This window comes from Castor canadensis, chromosome 16 (genome assembly GCF_047511655.1).
Source record: "Castor canadensis chromosome 16, mCasCan1.hap1v2, whole genome shotgun sequence".
NCBI classification, from domain to species: domain Eukaryota; kingdom Metazoa; phylum Chordata; class Mammalia; order Rodentia; family Castoridae; genus Castor; species Castor canadensis.
The window spans coordinates 292,036-315,686 of NC_133401.1; the positions used below are offsets into that span (position 1 = coordinate 292,036).

General features: G+C 42.0%; 1 protein-coding gene across 7 annotated transcripts; it reads right to left on the minus strand.

Annotated features, from left to right (window-relative positions):
• Positions 1 to 131: 131 nt before the first annotated feature.
• LOC109687923 (uncharacterized) lies at positions 132 to 16,695 on the minus strand. 7 transcript variants are annotated; one of them, XM_074056943.1, is made up of 8 exons: positions 14,103 to 16,679; positions 13,673 to 13,800; positions 9,106 to 9,212; positions 7,853 to 7,988; positions 7,628 to 7,689; positions 6,776 to 6,960; positions 5,903 to 5,995; positions 132 to 3,598 (listed from the first exon to the last, which is right to left on the minus strand). In XM_074056943.1, the coding sequence occupies exons 6-8, from the start codon at positions 6,912 to 6,914 to the stop codon at positions 2,184 to 2,186; spliced, it is 1,647 nt and encodes a 548-aa protein (XP_073913044.1). In that variant the 5' UTR covers positions 6,915 to 6,960; positions 7,628 to 7,689; positions 7,853 to 7,988; positions 9,106 to 9,212; positions 13,673 to 13,800; positions 14,103 to 16,679; the 3' UTR covers positions 132 to 2,183. The 7 variants fall into 7 exon arrangements, with proteins under 7 accessions (XP_073913044.1, XP_073913046.1, XP_073913045.1 ...); XM_074056945.1 differs by having other exon boundaries at positions 6,776 to 7,033; XM_074056944.1 differs by lacking the exon at positions 7,853 to 7,988 and having other exon boundaries at positions 16,539 to 16,695.
• Between the last annotated feature and the right edge of the window lie 6,956 nt (positions 16,696 to 23,651).

Consider the following 23,651-nt stretch of genomic DNA (forward strand, 5'->3'; position numbering starts at 1 on the left):
GATACACTAGTTTTAAAAAGTATACAATACTTTCTACTTAATATAATTTATAAGATATAAAGCTAGGGTGACATTTGCTAAGACAACTCCAAATGGCTATGGTTTCAGTATGCTATGATCCCCAATAAGCTGCATGGATGCTAGGTTCTCAGTGTGCTGGTGAACTTTTAAAAGGTGCGGCCTAGTGAAGGCACTTTATGGCATGGAAGACAGTGCCCCAAAGGGAACCAATGCTCATCTTACAGTTACTGCACATAAGAACGCGTCAAGACAAAGACATGCAATGCATGTGGCATGGGACACAGACAAACGAGGATGAAATGAAGGGAACTCATATTGGAATTTCATCCTCCTAAACTGTGAGAAAAATTGTGATGGCAAATCTTGTCAACTGATTGGAATGAGAAGCACCCAGATAAGTAAAGCACCCTTGTGAGTTTGCCTGTGAGTGTAAGGGTTCCGTCTGTCCATGAGCTGCTATGTGCCACCATATGCTCCCTGCCACGATGCTATCTATGCCTCACCTTGGGGCCAGAAGCAACAAAGCCTAGGAATGACAGCAGGAGCCAAATCATTCCTCCCGTGTCTTCTGTCATTTTGTCATAGCAACTGGAAAGTGACTGACATGAAAGTAAGCCTGTTTTCATAAAGGTCTTGACTGAAAATGGAGTGTACAATAACCTAAATCACATTATGCTAGGGATATGTATTTTGTTACCTTAGTTGTTATGGGCCCATTAAGGAAAATTCCTACCATAAAACACTCATAAGCATAACCCTATATACTTGAGAGGCTGCTCTGTGTTCTGTAGGTTGTGACCCCACTTCTAAATCCTCCTTCCAGCACCTCCCAACCTCCAGTCTTGACAACAAAAATATCTCCAAACACAGTCAAATGTACCTTGGCAGGCAGTAGCACCACTCAAATGTCATTAGTGGTATATAATCAAATGTTTTGTGTTTGAGACTACATCTAACATTTCTATTTGAAAATCTAAATTGTTATTACACACCATGGATACTTTTCCTTTCATTACAAATTTTCTAATGCACTCAAAAAATTTTTGATTGGTAGTGGAGTTTGAACTCATGGTCTATCTCACATTTACTTGCCAGGTAAGTGCTCTACCACTTGAGCCACACCTCCAGTCCAAAGATGAAATTTTATAGAAATCTTCAACACATTAAAAATACAAGTTTACTTTACTCCCAGTGTTCAGTGAGAGAGCCTGCCCTGATAAAGGCATTTCTATATTTGCTTCAGCAATTCATTTTTTGGGGGTGGTGGTGGTGGTGGTACTGGAGTTTAATCTCAGGATGCCAAGCTTACTAGGGAAGCACTTACCACTTGACTCATCCCCAGGCTCTGTTATTTTTCATGTAGGGTCTCAGTTTTTGCCCAAGGCAACCTGGAACACAATCCTTCTACCTATGCAAATCACAGAGCTAGTGTTACAGTTGTGTACAGCTGTGTTGACACCTGGCTCATTAGTTGAGATGGGTCCTTGCTAATTTTTGCCCAGGATGACCTCAAACCACAATCCTCCAACCTCTCCCTACCACATTGCTGGAATTACAAGCATAAGCTACTGCTCCTGGGCCCCCTACATTTGATTTTCCCAAAACCTGACTTGGGAATGAAAGATGACAATGCAATTTTCTCTTCTGTTTGAATTTTATGGTAAACATGAACAGGGCGACACTCTCAGGAATACCTCCCATATTCATAAAGCAAGTAAGCAAGAGTAGCTATAGGTGCTGAAATGCACAGACCATACATAAAATGGCAGAACAGAGGAGGTGTTCATTTCTCATATGTAACAAATGGAGGGCACTGGACCAGTGGAGGAAAGTTTTCTGTTCTCTTCATTTTTGTCTCAAATCACAATTGAACACACCTAAGGCTTGAGCTTTGAATCTAAGAGGACTGCAAGGTCATTGTTACATTACAGTAATGTTCATCATTGTGTCTGTATCTCCACAGAGAGCTGTGAAGTGTTGGCCATAGGAAGTGGAGGCAGAGAAAAGCTTGCCGTATCCCAGAGAAAAGAAAATGGCTTTTGGTGAATATATAGCTAGTCTCTGCCATACAGGATTTTCCCACTGTGTAAATTCTGTGATGTTTCCTGAGGTTTGATTTCTGAGAAAGTTCTATCTCAAAATACTACTCTCTTGTGAGTGGTCTAATGACTGCTGAGGTGTGATGTCCAGCCAAAGGCTTTTCTACACTGATTAGACTGACAGGGCTTCTTTCCAGTGTGAATTTTCTCATGCTTCATGAGTTGTGATTTCTGGCCAAAGGTTTTTCCACATTGATTACACCGATAGGGCTTCTCCCCAGTGTGCATCATCTCATGCCTGCTGAGGTGTGACTTCCGGCCAAAGGTTTTTCCACATTGGTTACACTTATAGGGCTTCTCCCCAGTGTGAATTCTCTCATGCTGGATGAGGTGGGACTTCCAGCCAAAGGTTTTTCCACACTGATTACACTGATAGGAATTCTCCCCAGTGTGAATCATTTCATGCTGACTGAAGTGTGACTTCCAGCCAAAGGTTTTTCCACATTGATTACACTGATATGGCTTCTCCCCAGTGTGAATTATCTCATGCTTAGTGAGGTATGATTTCCAGGCAAATGTTTTTCCACACTGATTACACTGATAGGGCTTCACCCCAGTGTGAATTTTATCATGCATAGTTAGGTGTGACTTCTGGCCAAAGGCTTTACCACACTGATTACATTCATGGGGTTTCTCCCCAGTGTGAATTCTCTTATGCTGGGTGAGGTAAGACTTCAAGCCAAATATTTTCCCACATTGATTACAGTGATAGGTATCCTCCCCAGTGTGAATTCTCTCATGCTTGCTGAGGTGAGACTTACAGCCAAAGGTTTTTTCACAGTAACTACACTGATAGCGCTTTATCCCAGTGTGAATTATCTCATGTATAGTGAGGCTTGACTTCTGGCGAAAGGATTTTCCACAATGACTACACTGATAGGGCTTCTCCCCAGTGTGAATCATCTTATGCCTAGCGAGTTGTGACTTCCAGCCAAAGGTTTTGCCACAGTAACTACATTTACAGGGCTTCTCCCCAGTGTGATTCATCTCATGCTGGGTGAGTCTGGACTTCCAGCCAAAGGTTTTACCACAGTAACTACACTTATAGGGCTTCTCACCAGTGTGATTCATCTCATGCTGGGTGAGTCTTGACTTCCAGCCAAAGGTTTTACCACATTGACTACACTTATAGGGCTTCTCACCAGTATGAATTATCTCATGCTTGGTGAGGTGTGACTTCTGGACAAAGAATTCTCCATACTGATTACACTGATAGGTTTTCTCATGAGCATACATCCCCAGAGGCTGACTAGGGCAACACGTGTTATGAAATACATTCCACTCCTCAGACTTCTCTCCTAATGAGCCTGCATGCTTTACAATCAAATCTGAAATATGGTTGAAACTCAAATGAAAGGTATGTCCTAATATAACTCTCTCCTTAGTTGGTGTGTTGTTCATAGTGATTCCAGCTTGCCACAACTGCCTGTGTTGACTTTCTTCAGTGGTCTCAATTAAGACATTCACTTTCTGGACATCTAAAATGAAGAAAAAGAAAATAACCATATACATGAAACACATCTAAGCATTTCTATGGAATGTGCATGTGTATATAAAGGAGGTTCTTCCCCTTCTACTGGCATAAGATTTCATAAAAATCACAACAGGTATTGGCTTGTTAGGTAGTTTTCTTTCTACTGACTTAAAGTAATAAATGACAGGGACAGATTTTATAATGTTGAACTGTTTTTCCTTGCTTCTTTAAATTTTATTCCATGACGAAGTAATTGGTTAAAATATTCACCTACAGCCCAGTCATGGATTTCCATGGAGGGCTTCTCGCCTGCCATTTCTTTCCCCCATTCTTTTCCTCTATTGTTTTGACAATGTTTGTGTCGCAGCTACTGTTCTTCTCATTATTCTACTTTGGAGAGTACAAGAATTTTCTGGACCAGCTACTTGCAGATTACAAGTGAGTTCCAACTGACTGCCACCTGACAGGAACATGACTCAGGACAGTGTTTTGCATCTATATTTGTTTAGTTCTCATTCTTCCCTGGGGAATAACCTTAGGCATCTAGGAAGTTTTTCAAATATAAAATCGCTTTTTTCCTACTCTAGACAAACACAGCCCTCTACAAAAACCTAATTTAATCTTACTTACTCTGCTTCTCAGAAACATAAGTTTTTTCTTCCTCCCTCCACCCTAGACTCCCATCTTTGAAACTCATCTACTTTGTAAAGTTGTTTTCTGACTCCTTCAAAGATCAACAGCCCCAACATCTCTCCCTAATTTTTGGCACACGTACTCATGCTTGATAATCAACTTCTCCCAAACGATGTTATCTTGTACACTGGACTGTTACCTTTCTCCTAGTTTCATACAAAATGGGGTCTTCTGAACAGTTCCCCTCCTCTTTCTTGTTTATAATGATATCCACTAAGAGAAGATGGATAGGCTAACTTCAAACTAAACTTCCAAACACAAATCTGAGCTTTTGAACATGAAACCCTTTGTTCACTCAAGCTTGGGACAAAGAATGTCCTGGCTCTTCCCCAAATGCAGACCAATAGGCTGGATCCTCCATTGTCATGATGTGAGTCACCACAGTTCATATGACTAACTCTGGACTTTTCTCATCTTCTTATCAACTCCCTGGGTGAACTGCTCTCTAAGGTTAAAAACCAACTTCAAGGTACCAATTTCTAAATATGTGCTTCCAAAAGTTATGTAGACTTTCAAATGCAGATCTTCATATTCACCTATTATGCATAAAAATTTGAAAACAGGAACTGAAACTCAAGCTATGCCAACATAAAAAATAATACCACTATGAATGTAGCCCAAAGGAACATTACTTGACCAACACACTCAAGACCTTGGGTTCAATCCCCAACACAGCAAATTCAAACTCTTCCTAAGTCTGTCTTCTCTGACCATTCTTCCTAAATGATCACATCTCATGTTTCCTTTTTCTCATTTTGATTAAATATTCCTCATGCTTCTTATTTGACTACTTAAAATACATAATTCTTGTTTTTCTCTCAGCAGAGTATAATTCCATAAGAGATATTATTTTGATAATTTCTGTCATCATTACAACTATAAAGTTGCCAGTGCTTTAAAACTGGCTCCAGTAGGATGTGCTGAACTATAAATGATTTATGAGTAAATGTCAGACAATTCAAGTCTATGAGAAGCCAGGCATGGTAGCAGGCACCTGCAATCCCATCACTAAGGAGGGAGAAGCAGGAAGATTGAGACTACAAGGCCAGCAGGGGATGTATCAGGATTATGTCTCAAAAAAAAAATTTAAACCTAGTGCCAGAGGCTCACACCTATAATCCTAGCTACACGGGAGGCTGAGATCAGGAAAATCATGGTTCTAAGCCAGCTCCAGGCAAATAGTTCACAGGACCTCACCTCCAAAATAACCACAGCAAAGTGGACTGGAGATGTGGTTCAAATGATAGAGCACCTGCTTTTCAAGTGCCTGCTGGCATTGCAAGCTAAAAGCCCTGAAACCAAACCCCAGTCACACAAAAATTAATAAATTTAAAAGTAAATTAATACCTTCTTAAAAACCCATGAGATTGGAGGGTAAGCCAACTGAGAAAGTAAATAGCAAAGAAAAATTCCTGAGAACAGGATTTAGATTTGGGATAAAGGTAACAAGATATGTGTGAGAGTCCTCCTTAGAGACTATAATCACAGGTTTAATGTGTGCAAGCCCACTGTCCTCAGGTCTGCAATCTGGGATGTAACCTGGTAAAGGTGAACATAGCCAACATCTGCTGGGCTCCACTCTCATGGCCTCTCCACTCAGTAAGGAGTGACTGACCTGGTGGGCTCTGGCTTGCGGGTTCTTCTCTCATCCATGGCTCTGCTCCTTGCTCCAGCTTGAAGATCAGCTCAGGTTTGGTGATGCATTGCCCTGTTCATACAAAACAATATAGGATTGTGTCAAAGAATTAAGTCAGGATTTCCTCCATCACTATCCCTTTCTGCAAGGATGAACACGTTCTCTACCTGTTTGCCAACAACGGAGGTGAAAGCCCGTAACACTTGAAATAGGACCATATGACTGATGAGATACATTTACAATTTAATTTAATTTCTTTTTTCATTTAATGATGGATTAGCATATTATAGTTGTATCCGGAGGTACACTGTGACATTAACAAACTGAATAGGATATATCTTATTTAGATTCACCCCCTCCCTCATTCTCCTTTACCCTCCCTCCCTCATCCTTAGAACAGTTTCTATAGGTCTCATTGTTCCATTTTCATGCATGAATACATAACATTTCCACCACATTCACCCTCCTTCACCCTTTCCTTATGTCATACTAACCCCTGGAATTGTTTTACCTTCCTGTCCTTCATTGTTTACCATAGATATTTTTGTGTGTTTATGATGGCTATACAGAGAATGTCACTGTGACATTTTCATATATATGTGTGTGTATGTAAGTATGCATGTACGTATTGTACCCTGAGTGGCTCATCCCCTCCATTATAAGTCAGGTTCTTTGAAGCAACACAAACCCCAGCTTTGGAACTGTGCAAGGAAAGGCACATGTAAACTTTTGATGAGAGAGGGGTAAACTATTGAGTTCTTCATGGGCTGCAATTGTGCACCTAAATAGTTCTCATATGCTTACTAATAAGACAGCGCTTGCTCCTGAGAGCTACAGAGCAGTTTCACTCACCCAAGGACACCAGGCTGCTGTAGGTCTCCAGCATCACCTCCCTGTACAGGGTCCTCTGAGCATTGTCCAGGTCCCACCACTCTTCACAGGTAAAGTCCACAGCCACGTCCTCAAATGACACCACCTCCTGGAATGCCATATTTCTTCTCTACTCACCAGTCCTTGAAGTATGGAAGTTCTGCCTTCTGTATGTGGGTTGGGAGTGTTGAGGAGAAATTCTTATATGCATTTTGCAAAAAATGCAACTTGCTTTGTACTCTACATGTGAAAGAAAGTCACCAAAATGTACTGCCATTGCAATAATTTATTAAGTACTAAAAATACTATAACAAACTTTATCTTATAGATCTAACAACATTCTTCCAAGCTGGTCACCAGTGGCTAACTCCTGTAATCCTTGTTACTCAGAGATCAGGAGGATAATGGCTCAAAGTCAACCTGGGAAAATAGTTCACAAGACCATATCTTGAAAACACCCATCACAAAAGATGGCTGGTGGAGTGGCACAAGCTGTAGGCCCTGAGATCAAACCCCAGTACAAAAAAAAAAAAAAAAAAAGCAAGGGAAAATTCTAGTTCATGGGGATTAAAATATAAGTGAAAACAGTCCTGGTGGTGCACGGCTATATCCCAGCATTATAAACAAAACCCCCTTAATCTGTTACATGAATTCATTTACAGCTTCAATGTAAATGAAGCAAGGAAGGAGAACATATACTTCTATTTTTGCATGAAGGATCTGCACTACACTGAGAAGCCTAGGATGTTTAGCATTTTCATTTGCTAAAATCATGTTCTCATGGCTACATGGCAACAGCAGAAGTCCACTCACAACCACAGAAACAACACTCACCACATCAATAGAACTACACATAGCATCGTGTTGAGCTGAAACAAATGAGCCAGGATGTTGAGCTGAAAGAAATTGAACCAGGATGAGAGATAAACACAATATTGAAGGCCATGATTATGCATTTTATATATATATATAAATCTCCAACAAGAAATTTTATGTGCTGTTTTTTTCTAATGACATAAACTAAAAGTATGCACACAGGCAACATAATTTCCTTCCTACCTCCAAAAGGCTGCTGGTGTTCACTCCAGGCATCTCTGCCATTTCTCAAACAGGTGTAAAACGTGAGGTCAGGTGAGAACAAGTGGGCAAACTGAGCAGATCTACATTACAAAAGTCAGGAGGAGAACTGGAAAGCCTTAAGAGAGAATTAAAGGGTAAGAAACTAGAGTGAGATGTCAGGTCACAGAGAAGAAAGACTATACAATAGAGAAGTAATCTTAAAAAGGAGAAAAAAGAAGGGCAGGAACAAAATTTGGATAAAAAATTGTTGAACAAAGATAAAAGATATTTTACTTCCAGGTGATCAGCATGATTGACGCTACTTAAATATTGGCACCATAATATGAAATGTGGAAAATGGAAGCAGAATACAACAGCAGGCTTGGTGCCTCTGGCTCATGCCTGTAATCTAGTTACTCTGGAGGCAGAGATCAGGAGGATCCTGGTTTGAAACCACACCAAGCAAAAAGTTTGTAAGACCCTATCGTGAAAATAGCCAATACACTCACACACAAAAAAACTCACACAAGAAAATAACAACAAAAAAGAAAGAAAGAAAAAAAAATACCAAATATAAAAAAAGGGCCATGGGAGTGACTCAAATGGTAAAGCACCTTCCTAGCATGTGCAAGGCCCTGAGTTCAAACCCCAGCACCGCCAAAAATTACAAGTGTAGAAGTAACACAGACTTGAACATATCACAATTGGAACATCTGAGACCAGGTATATGGGACAGCAAACTACCAATTATATACATGATTCCAGAGCTCAGAAGAGAGATGTAAGATGAGGATAAAAATAAATTGGGAAAGTAACAGAATTTTAGTGCTGTCTAAAGTTATCCAAGTGAATGAAATGGATTGTCTTTTAAGAAGGAAAGTAATAAGAAAAGAATATAAGGAAAATAGTATTTCCTGATAGAGGACAAAAAATAGACTACAAAGGCCAAGAACAAATTTTCTGAGTTTGTCACAAAAATAAAGAAAAGCTCAATGTTAAAAACTCTACAAGGCATTCATGGTGGTGCATGCTTGTAATCCCAACATTCAGGAGGCTGAGGCAGGAGGATCATGACTTCAAGGCCAGCCTGTGCAATATAGTGAGACCCTGTCTCAGAAACAAAAAAGGAAAAAGGAGCTCCACTAATAAAATTAAGCATATTCATATTCTATGGAGACAAATTCCTTCAATGGTTCGCATACACATAGGTTCCCTTTAAAATTTGACCCTGGACAGGGCACGGTGGTATATACCTGTAATCCAAGAACTTAGGAGGTGAAGGCTGGAGGATAGAGACTTCAAAGCCAGTATGAGCTACACAGGGCATACAAGGTCATCATGAGGTAATGAGGGATCTTGCCTAAAAAACAAATAAATAAATGAAAATACAAGTACCATCCTGGTATCAGTTCAGTTTTAGTAAGGACATGACCAGCTGTGAAAGGCTAGGACTCAGGGCATGGTGAGGCAGGCAGGTGGTAGAATCTCTAAGAGGTCACAGAAGGTGGGCCTTGGAGCAGATACAGAGACCTGGTCAATTCTTGTCTCCCTTTTGCTTCCAGGCTATGGGGTAAGCAGCTGCTTCTGCCATGAGTTCCTGCTACGATGTACTTTTGGGCCTTCTACGGGCCCAAAAACAATGGGGCCAAGTGGTGATGCACTGAAAACTACAAACCCAACAGACAATATACATATTTCCTCCTTTTAAGTTGATTATCACACACATTTAAGATCTTGTTGAGCATCTTGTCACAATGACAGAAGGCTGATAAATACAGGAAACTGTCACTCTGTTTCAAAATCAAATACAGAGCTGAATAAACTGATAATTCAACAACTCTTTCTAGATCCAAAAGGGAATGGAGGAGACAGAGCACACAGCAGTAGTATATGTTATTTTATTATAGTAGCTTTAATAGAAGAAAACAGCTTGCCCTCCCCTGTAACTTACCATATTACCATGTGTATTATTTTTAATACTTCCTTTTACTTGGCATGACAGGTTAGGCTATGAAAATATTTCAAGGCATATTAAAAAGAAAAAAACCCACAATTTGAAGTGGCAGAGGATGCATCAGAACCAGACATGGCATTATCACAGAGCAAACATTCTTTAAAACTCTGATCAAGGCACTAAGGAAGCTAATGGATAAACTATACATAGCATGCCAGGACAGGTGGGCAAAACAACTCCAACTGTGTATGGCTCATTTAACTTCATTTAAATGCAAACACATATGCTGTCCTCACACCTGTAATCATACTAACTCAGAAGGGGGAGACAAGGAGGATCAAGTTTCAAGGTTAGTCCAGGCAAATAGTTGTGGAGACCCTATCTCAAAAACGTTCAACACAAGACAGGGCTGGCAGAATGGCTCCAGTGGTAGAATGCCTGTCTAGCAAGCATGAGGCCCTGATTTCAAACCCCAGTACCACCAAAAAATAAACACAAATACATACGAATTAAAAGGAAATGGATGGAGATAGGGTAAATGTGATCAAAGTACATTACATGCACATAAGTGTATGGAAATATCACAATGAAACACCTTCATGCAATTAATATACACTACTAAAATAATTTAAAAAACTAAATGGAGAAAATATATCATGCTGACACTAATTAAAAGAACTCAGGTGTAGGGACCTCCCTGAGGTGTAGAGCACATGCCTAGAAAGTGACCAGGAAAAGGGGCATTAGGTAATAATGCAGTGATTAAACTGCAATGTGTAACAATTCTGAACATATATGCATCTGATAACAGATTCTGAAACTATGCGAGAGCAAATTTGTTAGAAGTGCCAAAGAAAGATAACCCACAAGCATAACTGGAGACTTCAACAATCCACTTTCCAAAGTGGACAGACCCGCCATGCATATGATCAGTAATGACAGAGCTCAACTCAACAACAGTTGAGTTCCAGTACATGTAATTGGCATCAATCACTGCTTCCAGCAACAGATTACACATTCTTCCCAAGCACACATGAACAACCACCAACACAGACCACCTTCTCAGCCATAAAACACACCTGAACAGATTTAAAAGACTAGACAGCACAAAATGTCCGCTTTCTGACCAGAGTGGAACAAGTAACAAAAAGATAACTGAAAAACTCCAAATATGTGGAGGTTAAACAACATATGGAGAAAACATGGGGGAGAAAATAACTCTCAAGAGAAATTTTTAATATTGAACTAAATGAAAATGAAAGCACATCTTATGAAAATCTATAGGATGCAGCAAAAACAGTGCTTAGAGGACAGTTGATGGTATGGAATGTGTATACTAGATGAAAACAAGGATCTAGAATCAATAATCTAAGTTGCTACCTTAGGAAACTATGGGGGAAAGAGAAAATTAAATCCAGCAAAAGGAGAAAAATAGTAAGAAGCATTACAAGTAGAATCAGCTAAATTGAAACAGAAACTCAACAAAGAAAACCAATAATGGAAAAAAACTTCCTTAAAAATATCAATAAAGAAGAAAATCAGAGCAGATGACAATTTCAGTTCTCACAAAGATACTCCCTGTGTATGTATGTTAAAGAAAAATGTCATTTTTTTCCTTTTACAAATCAGAGAACAGGTCCTGCCTGGGAGGAGCTGGCACCAATGGGAGGGGAAGGAGGTGGGGAAGGGTGTGGGAGGGTCAATACACTGTCAGTTATTGTGCCTCATGCCTGTAGTCCCTACTCTTCTACTCAGGAGACAGAGATGTCAGGACAACAGTTTGAGGTCAAGCTGGGGGTGGTGGCATGATCCCAGCCTGAGACTGAGGGTTGCAGTCTCAGGCCAGCCCAGCAAAAATCATGAGACCCTATCTGAGAAATACCTAGAGTAAAAATGGCTTGGGGGCATGGTTCAAGTGGCAGAGAACCTGCCTAGCAAACATGAGGTTCTGAGTTCAAACACAAGTACCATCAAAAAAAAAAAAAAATCAGTAAAATCCTTAGGCGTATAGTCAGGTTATAAGAAAATAAAGGAGAAAGGGCACAAAGTACTAATAACAGAAATAAAAAGGGGATGTCACTACATATTCTATGAACATTAAAAGAATAACAAAGGAATACTCTGAATAACTCTACGTCTACACATTCAATAGGCTAGGTAAAATGGAGCAATGCCTGAAAAGACACAATTTATCCAAAATCATAAGTTGGAAATACACCGTGTGAACACATTTCTATTAAAGGAACTGAAGGGCAGTAGAGAAATTTCCTGGCAGGCACAGGGCCCTGAGTTCAAACCCTATCACCACTACACAAAAAAAGAAGGAACTGAAAAAACAATGAACAACCTTTCAAAAACAGAAACTATGAGGATGGAGCACTTTGTTGAGTTATGTTAAAGAACAGAAAAAGCAGAATTCAGGGTAACAGAAAAGACATCATGGGAAAGGCTGTGACAGGGACTAACAAAGAAGATGTCAAGGAGCACATCACAAGCAGTAGCTTCAAATATGTCAAACAGCGGTAGATGCAGACTACAATTTAGGCTATTAATGGGCTTCTGAATAGTTGAACTAAGGCAACACTAAGCGAGTTAAAGGACTAATGAGCAGTGAGAAAATCTGCCAGGAAATTTAACTTTGAACAGTGCGAACATTTACACAGCAGCTGACAGACAGGTACAGAGTCACTGAACAAACTGTGGTCAACTCAATCCTCCATATAATCTAGGTTTTATCCATGAATCAAATATGGCCTTCCAAAAGCTGCCTGGGAATAAACTATTTTAACAACTCCAGAAAAATTGATTAAGAGAGTATTGTATTAGTACCAAATAACCATTTCCACTGCATAATATTAGAAGTGCTATTTCCAAGCCAGACATTAGTAGCTTAAGCCTGTAATCCTAGCTACTCAGGAGGCAGAGATCAGAAGGATCATGGTTTGAAGCCAGCCGGGGCAAATAGTTTGTGAGACCTTATCTCGAAAATACCAAACACAAAAAGGGATGGCGGGGTGGCTCATGGTGTAGGCCCTTAGTTCAAGCCCCAGTACCTCAAAAAAATAAAAAAGTGCCATTTCCTGAAAAACTCACTACAACATTTATGAAACCAGATAATGTTTTAGCCTTTGGTGAAGTTTTTGTGTCCCATGAGAAGTTAGCATGCTCTCTTCTCAGGTAGCACTAAAATTATGTAACAAATGTGTCTTCCCTTTGTCATGGCATCAGAAAGACCAGAGGTAGGGCCAGACACAGTGGCACACACTTGTAACCCTAGATATTCTGGAGTCAGAAACAGGAAGATTCTGGTTCAAGGCAAGCAGGAGCAAAAAAGTTAGCAAGACCTTATCTCAAAAATCAGGCTGGGCATGGTGCACACCTATAGCCCCAGCAACAAAGGAGATGGAGGTAGGGGGATTATGGTGCCCCAGGCAAAAACACATGATCCTTTTCCTAGAAAATAAAGGAAAAAGGGTGGCAGCATGACTCAAATGTAGAGCACATGTCTAATAAGCACAAGGTGTTCAAACCTCAAAACTGTACTCCCCACCAAAAAAAGTCCAGAGATAAATCTGTGCTCAGCACAGATGTTTTTAGCATCTTAAAATCTGCGTATGGCTGGTGCAGTGGCTCAAGTGGTAGTGTACCTGCCTAGCAAGCACATGGCCCTAAGTTCAAACTCCGGTACTGACCACACACACACAAAAAAGGAAAAACCCTGCCTATTATCAACATGCCAACTCTACCTTCTTTATGCATTACCCTGACGCCGTCTTACTCATTTCTACAAGTCCATTTTTATTTATAGATTTCACAAAGCTCGTAAAATACCATAAAACAAAGTGAAGAATCACTAAACAACTCACCGGAAATGGAGTCATTTTTTATTTCTCTTAGAAGCACATTCTGGAGGTGTAGCTGAGAGAACAGCAGACTCATGAGTCGACAGGCATTGTTTGGTCAAGATTCTCCTGCTCAAAACTCTACATGTTAGCTGGAAGAAAAAAGAAAAAACCTCTCTAGGAGAATAGTCCCTTATAAAAGAAAAGATAACAAAGTCCCCAATGAAGACATACCTGTTAGGGTGAACTAAAGGAAGCCAGGTTAGAACTGGATCCCCTCCCTCTTGAAGGTTCGAGTTACTGCAGGCATGGAGCCCTGAGAGTTCAAACCCCAACCCCACTTAAAAAAAAAAGAATAATTTAAACAAACATTATGTCTTCACTAAAAATGCACCCAGGGCCCTCAACCCAACAATAAAAAAATAAAAAGCATATTATTCAAAAATAAATGCACCTGGGTGCTGGATGTGGTAGCACATGTCTTCAATCCCAGCTACACAGGAAGGAGAGATCGGAGGAAGATCATGGTCTTGTAAGAATGAACTTAGGTTGGTCTTTTCTGTCAAAGGATTTAATCAGTAACCACTACTGCTACAAATGCTAGTCTAACTCATTTCCCATAGCCTTGCTACATGGACTCTGCAGAACCTGATAAGAGTTACTATTAAGAAAAAAAGGGTTATTTTCCCTAGCTGTCCAAGTTCCTGTTTCTGTTAGATGTCCTGGATCTGGAACTGATAACCTAATACCACACTGGATGGTTGTTCCCAGTGTTCGTGTTCTGGCACAGTTGATATTGAGGGAATCCAACAAGTAGTTAAGAATTAAAGTAAGTTCACACCACACGGGGAGTTGAGAGTAAAGCAAACACAAAGTTTATTGAAAGAATAGCAAAGCACCTTAACGGGTGGGACTTAGTGAAAGAGCTAAGCCAAAGAATGGCTGGAGTTCATGAGATAAAATAGGAACCTGACTTTAAGCACCCTCTGCCCACTCTACTTTGAAGCTGTAGCTATAATTGGCTGTCTAATTAGCTTCTTGCTGAACCCAACCACCTGGATACTCCTCCCCTTCCCTGCCTTCCTTATCAGACTGGACATTCCAAGAGGGTCTGGTTAGTCCATCCTGTCCTTGAAACATTTTATGACTACTGCTTATTATTGTGATGAGTGCCCCCCACCTTGTTTATCTTGGACCCTTTGCTCATCTTGTCCTGGCCTTGGGCCCACTACCCACATTGTGCAGCTGCACCTTGTTACTTTGGTGACAGGCTTGGTATTTCTCTGAGAAGCCCATTGTTTCCCATCCCTCTTTAGATGTCTGCTTTAAAGCACATCTCTCATCCAAACTGGTGTCACCTCTGTCATTGCTCCCCTTACACTAAAACAGTTATTGCTTCCCTGAACTTTTAAACTTCTTTGTCACCAAAGCCCCTCTGCCCAAACTCTCCCCTTTGTAATTAGCCAACCACATGGCCTGTGAACCTGAAACTTGGTCATCCAGGCAAGGGGCAACTTAAAAATAAAACCACAGTGGATTTCCTGCCCAGTTTGTGTTTGCTTCCCAGATTCTTTGCAGGGTGCACACCCTTCTGCACAAGTAAATTTTGCTTTGCCTATTGACTTCTGAGTTTTGTCATCTGTTTTGTGACACCCCAATATCTTAGAGATATTTCTAAGTCTGAGAAGCAAGCCCTATTAGAGGGCTGGGGCATAACTCAAGTGGTAAAGCTGCTTGCTTCAAGGCCCTGAGTTCAAATTGAAAGGGGAGCAATGACAAAGGGACTCCATTTTGGATGAGAGACATATAAAAGGGGCATGTGAAACAACAGGTTTCTCACAAAAATAACAAGCCTCTAGCCAAAATAACAAAATGAAGGTGCAAGATGTGGGCCCCAAGGTCAGGACAAACTGACCAGACCTTCTTGGCAAGCTCAGTTCTATAAAGACAGGGACAGACAGGTGCCTGAGTTCAGCAAGAAGCTGACTTGGCGCCAACGAATCACAAATAGAGTTTAAAGGTAGAAAGGTTGGACCTCAGCCAGCTAATGCTCTCTATCATAGGCTAGACTTCAGCCACTGTTTGGCTTAGTTCTTCCAGGAAGTCCCACGCATCAGGGAGCTTTGCTATCCATTCAATAAACTCTGTGTTTGCTTTCCTCTTAACTCGGGGTCAGGGCATGAACTTGCTTTAACCCTAACTACTCCTCCTATGCCTTCACTCATGACTGCACCAGGACACAAACCCAGGGGGAAAATTCTGTCCAGTATCATAATCCCACTACCGCTAAACAAACAAAAAGTTATAGTAAAACGACACTATCTGAAAATTCAACTACAAGTAACACGGGCTGAGGGTGCAGCTCAAGTGATGCAGAGCTTGCGAGGCCCTGCGTCCAAAACCCCAGTACTGCCAAAAAAAGAAAATCACTTGGGCTAAAGGAGGAACTAATCACTGTCCAGAGAACTCCAGAAGCCACTCCCACTGCAATTCCTCCTCTCTTCATGGAGACATGCATGCTGCAACTCCGTACTTTGCTGATGCTCGTGCGTAACAAATGTACCTGGACCTTGGGGGCAGCGTCCCCGTGACGGTTCCAGGAGGCGCCTCCGCGTACCCGCAAGACAACGATCTGCGCTGTGCCACTGACGCGCCCTGGCCACGAGGACGCCACCAGATGTGACACGACCAAGTGAGGAAAGGCTTTGCACCAAGGTGCGCCTTCCTGGCCGCACTCACACACATGGCCGCTGCCACTTTCCCTCCCAGCCCGGCTCGGCTCCGCCGGCCACCTGTGTCACCACTTGCGATTCCGCCAACACCTCCTCAGGGTCTCTGGTCTTGCACCCAGGGTCCCCAAGGCCACTTTCTCTCTCATCCTCGCACAGACCTTCAGGGATTTGGCGGAAGAATTCAAAGCCCCCGCCACAGTATCCTCACAGCGGCAGGTCTGGGAACTTCCGGTGGAACTTGGCGGGGGCCGGGGGGCGCCTGCGCAAAGGAAACCTGGAAGAGCTGCGCTCCTGAAGATGCCGGTGACTGGACTGTGTGAGACTACATTTCCCACAAGCCTCTGCGTGGGTCCCACAAGGGCAAGGGACATTTCATTTCCCAGGTCTTATTGCAAATAGACCAGGATGAAATGGTTTAGGATTGGTTTGTACTCACGTGATAGTCATGTGCTGTTCTGCTTCCTTATTAAATTCTGCTCTCACAATCCAGCCCATTGTGGGATAGTTTGAAAGCTTTAGGTTAAAGGCATTGCACCCTGGGTAGCTCAAGCCTGTAATCCTAGCTACTCCAGAGGCTGATATACGGATCCTAGTTGGAGGCCAGCCAGGGCAAAAAGTTCTAGAGATCCCATCTTGTCCCATGGCTGGGCATAATGATTCATGCCTGATATCCCAGCAACACAGGGAAGCATAAATTGAAGAACTGTGGTCCAGGCCACAGGCAAAAAAAGAGACCCTATCTCCAAAATAGCCAGAGCATAAAGGGCTGGCAGCCTGGCTCAAGTGCTAGCAAGTGTGAGGCCCTGAGTTCACCTCCCCATGCCACCAAAGAAAAAGAAAACAGAAAAAATAAATTCAGAGAAAACTAGAAGCTCATGCATGTTTAACCAGGTCACTCAGTTACTAGCTTAATCTTCAGTGCATATTATTCACACAACAGTAATAAGTTTTCTAAATGATAACTTTTGATTTGATGAAAAGGAAAATTAATTCATGTTAAAATGTACACTAAACAATCCAAGGAAAGTGTTTAATCCTGCATTATGAATGGAATATCTTGTACATAGAGATGTATTTCTTTTGCAGAGCACTTGAATTGGCACCTAACTTACAAGTAGGCAGGATACATGTTCCAGCAAACTGTTTACTTTCTGGTCAAATTCTGTCTCTCTCTCTCTCTTGCTCCCTTTCTTTAAACAGTTATATTAAAACTTTAACCAAGTAAGAGATTCTTTAAGAATATTCCCTCAAAGGGGTGAAGTTAAATACTGTGCCTTTTCTTTTTAATGGCTTAAAGTTTCAGAGGTGATAAAAATTAAAATCACACGACCATTTGATGCAGATTTTAAATGTCATCTATGAGTCATTCACTTTATGCATCACACTTAAGCTTGTGGTAGCTTTCTTTTTTCTCCAGATCAAACTGAACTATGTATATAACACTATCTGTGAAATACTTCAAAAAAGCATTTATATTTGCATGATAGTTTCAACTGACAACATAGTATATATGGGTCATCTTGAAGTATTATGTCACATTGAAAAGAAGAAAACCATATAGATAACTATGAATGGTATGAAGAAGAGGTTATTTCTTGTTTTGTACTAAAAATCAATTGCATGAATGAAATCCACAACAGTTATAAAATAAATTTAAGTCTTATTTTTCCTGTTAAGATATTTAAACACTGCTGTACCCAACCAGCTCCATCCTGAAGTTTTCAGCTAAGATTGATTTCCTAGAACAGACTGTTAATTTTCAAAATTCCTTTTTATTGGTGAAATGGAAGTACTGCTTTTCCTTGTAGATGAACACCCACATTTGTAAGTGCTTAGCTTGTATTTCAGATTTTTTTTTTTTTTTTGCAGTACTGGGGCTTGAACTCAGGGCCTACACCTGGAGCCACTCCACCAGCCCTTTTTTATGTTAGGAATTTTTGAGATAGGGTCTCATGGAATTAATTGCCCAGGTCTGGCTTCAAACTGCAATCCTCTTGATCTCTGCCTCCTGAGTAGCTAGGATTACAGGTGTGAGCCACCGGCACCTGGCTCATATTTCAGGTTTTAGCAAGATGTGAATAACTGCAGAAAAATAACTTGCTAACTCCATAGGAAAATGCTATGAAATGAACTGTGTACATACTTCTGGGGAAAAAAAAGGTTAGTCATTTCTTCCATTAAGTACCATCAACATAGTGTGATTCTTTGTTCTGTTATAAATAAAGTCAGTGGTGGTCCATTTTCAAGGCAAGGCATTTAACCCTGAGTGGACAATTACTGGCTGCTTGCTTATCATGAAAAAAAAAATCCCATCACTGGCTTTCAACAGTTTAACAGTTCCCACTAATGTATAAAAACTATCATTTTGAGTTATTTCAATTCATGTAAATGCATCCATCTGATGCTCTTTCCCCATTAAGAAATCTGCTGAAACCCTTTTTGTAAAAAAGCATGGTGTAGATAATGGAAGGTAAAGAGCATTTGGATCATGGGAATGTTGCTACTGAAATGGAAGAAGTGACAGCTTCAAAAGTTCTAGATCAGTTTGAGGTTCTTGGGAGGCTCCTCAGGCTTAAGGGGGAACTGGCTTGGATAGAGAAAAAAACAGAAGTTTGATTGTGCAGTCATTCACTACTAAACTTCCAAGCAGTATTTTTTTTCTTTTTGGTGGAACTGGGGTTTGAACTCAGGACATTGGGCTTGCAAAACAGGTGTCTTAGCACAGTGATGAGAGAACAATGGAAAACCATAGATAAAAAACGAGCCATTCACTGGTGGTTGACATCTGTACCCGATTCCTTGGAGGCTGAGACCGGAGAGGATCGAGATTCAAGGCCCAATCGTTCTTGAGGCCCCATCTCCAAAATAACCAGGACAAAATGGACTGCAGGTGTGGCTCAAGAGGTAGAGCACCTGCTTAGCAAGCATGGAGCCCTGAGTTCAAATCCATCTCAACCAAAAGAAAGATACAAACATTATAGCTTATATAAAAATTCACTCAAAATATTCCACAAACTTAAAATGAAAAACTGTAACAATGCTAGGAAAACATAAAAAGTTCAATGTGACCAGATATTTGGGTGATGAGTTTTAGATTCAACAGTAAATCCAGCCCACAAAAGCAAAACACTGATAACTTTATTAATAATACCTGCTCTGTAAAAGACACCTTTTCCCCCCTGGCAGTACTAGGGTTTAAACACAGGGCCTCATGCTTGTTAGGCAGACACTGTAGTGCTTGAACCACTTCTCTAGCCCAACACACTCTAAAGAGAACAAAAACTCAGGTTACACAGGCAGAGAGAAATTGTTTGGGAAAATTACTTGTATCCAAAGCATAGTAAGAGACTCAAATGTGGGCATGGGGGTGCACATCTGTAATCCCAGGACTAGGGATGCTGAGGCAGAAGGATTGCCAAGTCTAAGGCCAGCCTGTATTATACACTGCTACCCTGTCTCAAGAGGAAAAAGGAAAAGAAACTCTGAAAGATAAATGGAGGAAAACCACCCAATTAAAAACAGGTATAGTTCTCAACAGACACCTCATTCAAGATACACACAGACCCAGCCCAGTGGCTCACCACGTAATCCCAGCTTCTCAGAAGGCAGAGAATGGAAGTATCAATTTCAATTTGATGCCAGCCTGGGCAAAAAGTTAGCAGGAACCCATTTCAACAAATAAGCCAAGCGTGGAACCACACACCTGCACTTCCAGAGCTACATGGGTAGTCACAGGTAGGAGGATTTCCAGTCTGAGGTCAGCCCCAGACAAAAATGGGAGACCCTACCTAAAAAGTGACTAAAGAACAAAAGGGCTGAGGGAGTAGCTCAAGTGGTATAATGCCTGCCTAGCAAGCATGAGGCCCTGAATTCGAATCCCAGAACTACCAAAAAATAAAGATATACAAAGGGCACACAAGCATACAAATGATGCTTAACACATCATGAGGAAAAGCAAATTAAAGTCGTGAGCTAGCACTGCATATCCTAAAAGTGCTGATATATTTGTTTCCTTTTTTGGCAGTGCTGGGTATTAAACCCAGGCCTCAAGCATCACACTTGCACAGAGATACATCCCCAATCCTAAAATCTTTTTCTAAAAAACAGTATCGAGGTGTGTGTGGTGGCACATACTTGTAATGCCAACACTTGGGAGATGGAGAGTCTGTACACCAACTTTCAGCTGTGTACACCATTTCTTACCACAATGGCCAATATGTTAACAGGTGACTGAGTAACCAAACTGGGATACATGCCTGCAGTGGAATGCCAGTCAATGAAGGGGTGCAGAGCCACCACCGCAAAGAGAGCTTACAAGAGATAAGAAGCACTATTCCTGAGTGCAAGGATCCAGTCTGAGGAGGCTGCCAACTGTGTGCCCCATTGAATGAGATTCTGGAAATGGGAAACTATCAAGAACAAACAGATCTGTGATTGAAAGTATTGTATAGAGAGCAAGGAGTGAGCTGAACAGAAAATACAGTGATGCAAGATGTGCAAAAGGACCACATCCCAGTGGTTTTGATTTTTTAAAAAAATGACATCAATTGTTCCAGGCCTGGTGGTGTATGCCTGTGATCTCAGCTTCTAGGGAGGTGGAGATGGATCTCAGTTCAAGGTCAAGCCCAGACAAAAAAAAGTAAAAATGTCAGCAAAACCCCCATCTCAAAAAACCAGACAGGGTCAGTGGAATGGCTTAAGTGGTAGAGCACCTGCCTAGCAAGTGTGTTGCTGAGTTCAAACCCCAGAGACACATTCACGCAAACAAAAACCCAGAATAGAGGCACGCATGATAGTACATGCCTTCCTGTAACCCCAGTGATGAGGGAAGCAGAGATCACAGTCCAATGCCAGCCCTGGGCGAAAACACAAGACCCGTTATGAAAAATAAAACTAAAGTAGCAGGTATAGGACATAGTAATATGTACTGAAAGCTGTTGAATAATGGGGGACTGGAGGGAAGGGTAAGGGGAGAAAAACAGAGGGGGTTGAAGTGACCAAAGTAAAGTATACTCACATCTGGGATACATCAAGAAGGCCCTTCGAACACTGACTTTGGAAGTAAAAATGAAGGATAGGACTGTAAAACAGGCATAGTGTGCTAAGGTACTTGTTGGAGTGGGAGGGGGAATGGAGGAGATGAAGGTGGGGGAATATGGTTGATGGACTTCATATACATATATGAACTAGAATGATGAAACCTCTTGTAATTGCTTTAAGCGGGGTGGGAAGGGAGTTAAGGTGATATGATGGTGGGGGTGACCTAACCAATGTACAATATAAGCCTATATGGACTTGTCACAATGAATCACCCTGTACAATGAATACATGCTAAATAAATGAAAAAAAAAAAAACCAAAGAAACAAGAGCAAAGGGGCTAGGGGCATGGCTCAGGAGGTAAAGAATCTGCTAGGCAAGCATGAAGCCTTCAGTATTGCCACAAAAAAAGACATCAATTACATTATTATCCCCAGAAATGGACCTTATCATTTTGATAGATAACAAGGCACTTTAGGTAAAGTGCTTGGTAGTGGCTGAAGGGCAGCCATCAATAAACTTCAGACAACTCGTGGTCTCCTTGCAAGCCCTGAAACCCCAGAAGAAACTTGACTCACCAGAGGGTAAAGACAGAGAGGCAAAGTGGCATGAGGGCCTTTATTCAACAGCAGCTCAGAACTTGATGCCTCCTTCCTGAGGCAGCTCGTGGGCCTGGTTTTGCTTCACCCCTTTCCTCTGTGACAGAAAGTGTCCTGTGCAGGCTCCACTTATGGGATGAGGGCCTTCTCCTAGATGTACTTATCACAACCTTTGTAGGCACAGTCTGGAGGTGGAGCTGCACAGGTCACTTGTAAAAGTGGGACAGCAGAGTCTCACCGTAGCCCATGAGGAGGTAGAACTTGTGTGTGGGCAGCTGCTGCAGGACCACCGCAGAGATGTCCACTTTGTTGGTCTGGAGCTTCAGGACCACACGGGCCTGGGAAGGTGCCTCACATGAACTTCTGAAGAAGATGTCCATCACTGTCTGCTCTGCAGCATGGTCCTCCCCGTGCAGGTTCCCTGAAGAGGAGACACGGCCTAAACTCACCCCAGGAAGTCCTGGGGTAGTCAGTGTAAGGAGCCAGCACAGACTGATCCTCTGTAGGGGACTGGCCAAACCCTGAAGAGTATCCAGGGTAACGCATCCCCTTCCTCTGTAACCAATGTGATTCCAGTCAACTGGGATTAGAGCAGGCCAGGATTTTAGGGGAAAATAAATAAGAACTGATTGTTTTAAACTCTGAGTGAATGGTGTGTGAGTGAGCGGCTTGACTCACTTGAGTTTCAAGCTCGAATTTGTGGCTCCATGGCTGGGCACCTCTAAGGTCCCCTAAAATTACAGAGTCTGAGTGGGCTCAATCTGTGACTTCACAGTGATTGGCATAGTGTGATGGTAAGTCACTCTGTCGGGCTGAACCCACTGCAGCCAAGCCACACCTGACCCCATCGCCTAGGGTTGTGGCTAGATGAGCACCTGTGTGGCCTCTCACTAAGAGGCACCCCCTTCCCTTTGTCTGTCCTGTGACACTGATAATCATTGGGCACATATAAAGTGGGTTCTCCTGGGTCAAAGCACCTGACAGTACTCCAGGCCATGCTTGCTAACTTTAAGGACAGTTTCTTGGGTGACTATGGAGTTCGGATGAAGCCAGCAAAGCTCTGAACCATTTTTGAGGTAGAATGGCCCATCTTCAATGTAGGATGGCCCACAGAGGGCACACTGGACCTAGCCACTATTGCCTGTGTGAGAGACAGAATCGTTGGGGATCCAGGTCATCCAGACCAGTTTCCTTACATTGACTCCTGGTACATCCTGGCCTCCCGCCCACCTGACAGGGCTATGTTTTCATGCACTCTGGAGACATACAGCTATTCTGATTAATGGAAAAGTAAAAGAAAAGAAATTTGAGGACCACCACACCTGGGAACCTGAACCACCAGACCTGCCACCATGGCTCCTCCAGAGCACCTCACTGTGCTGGCCTCCCTGAGACCTGAGTCCAACTCAGAGGACCCCAACAAAAAGGAGGAGGCATAAGAGTCAAACCCCTGCCCAATGACTCCCTTGTTATACGCCCCCCCCCTTTGCCTTTGATGGCCCCAGAGAAAGATACGAGCCATTGGGGAAGATCACCGACCTCTGGGAGGCTAACAAGCAAGAAAGCAGGAGCCCCAGCTGTGGCACTATGCCCCCTGTGCCAGGCTCCTGAGCTGCCATTACCCCAGGCAGATG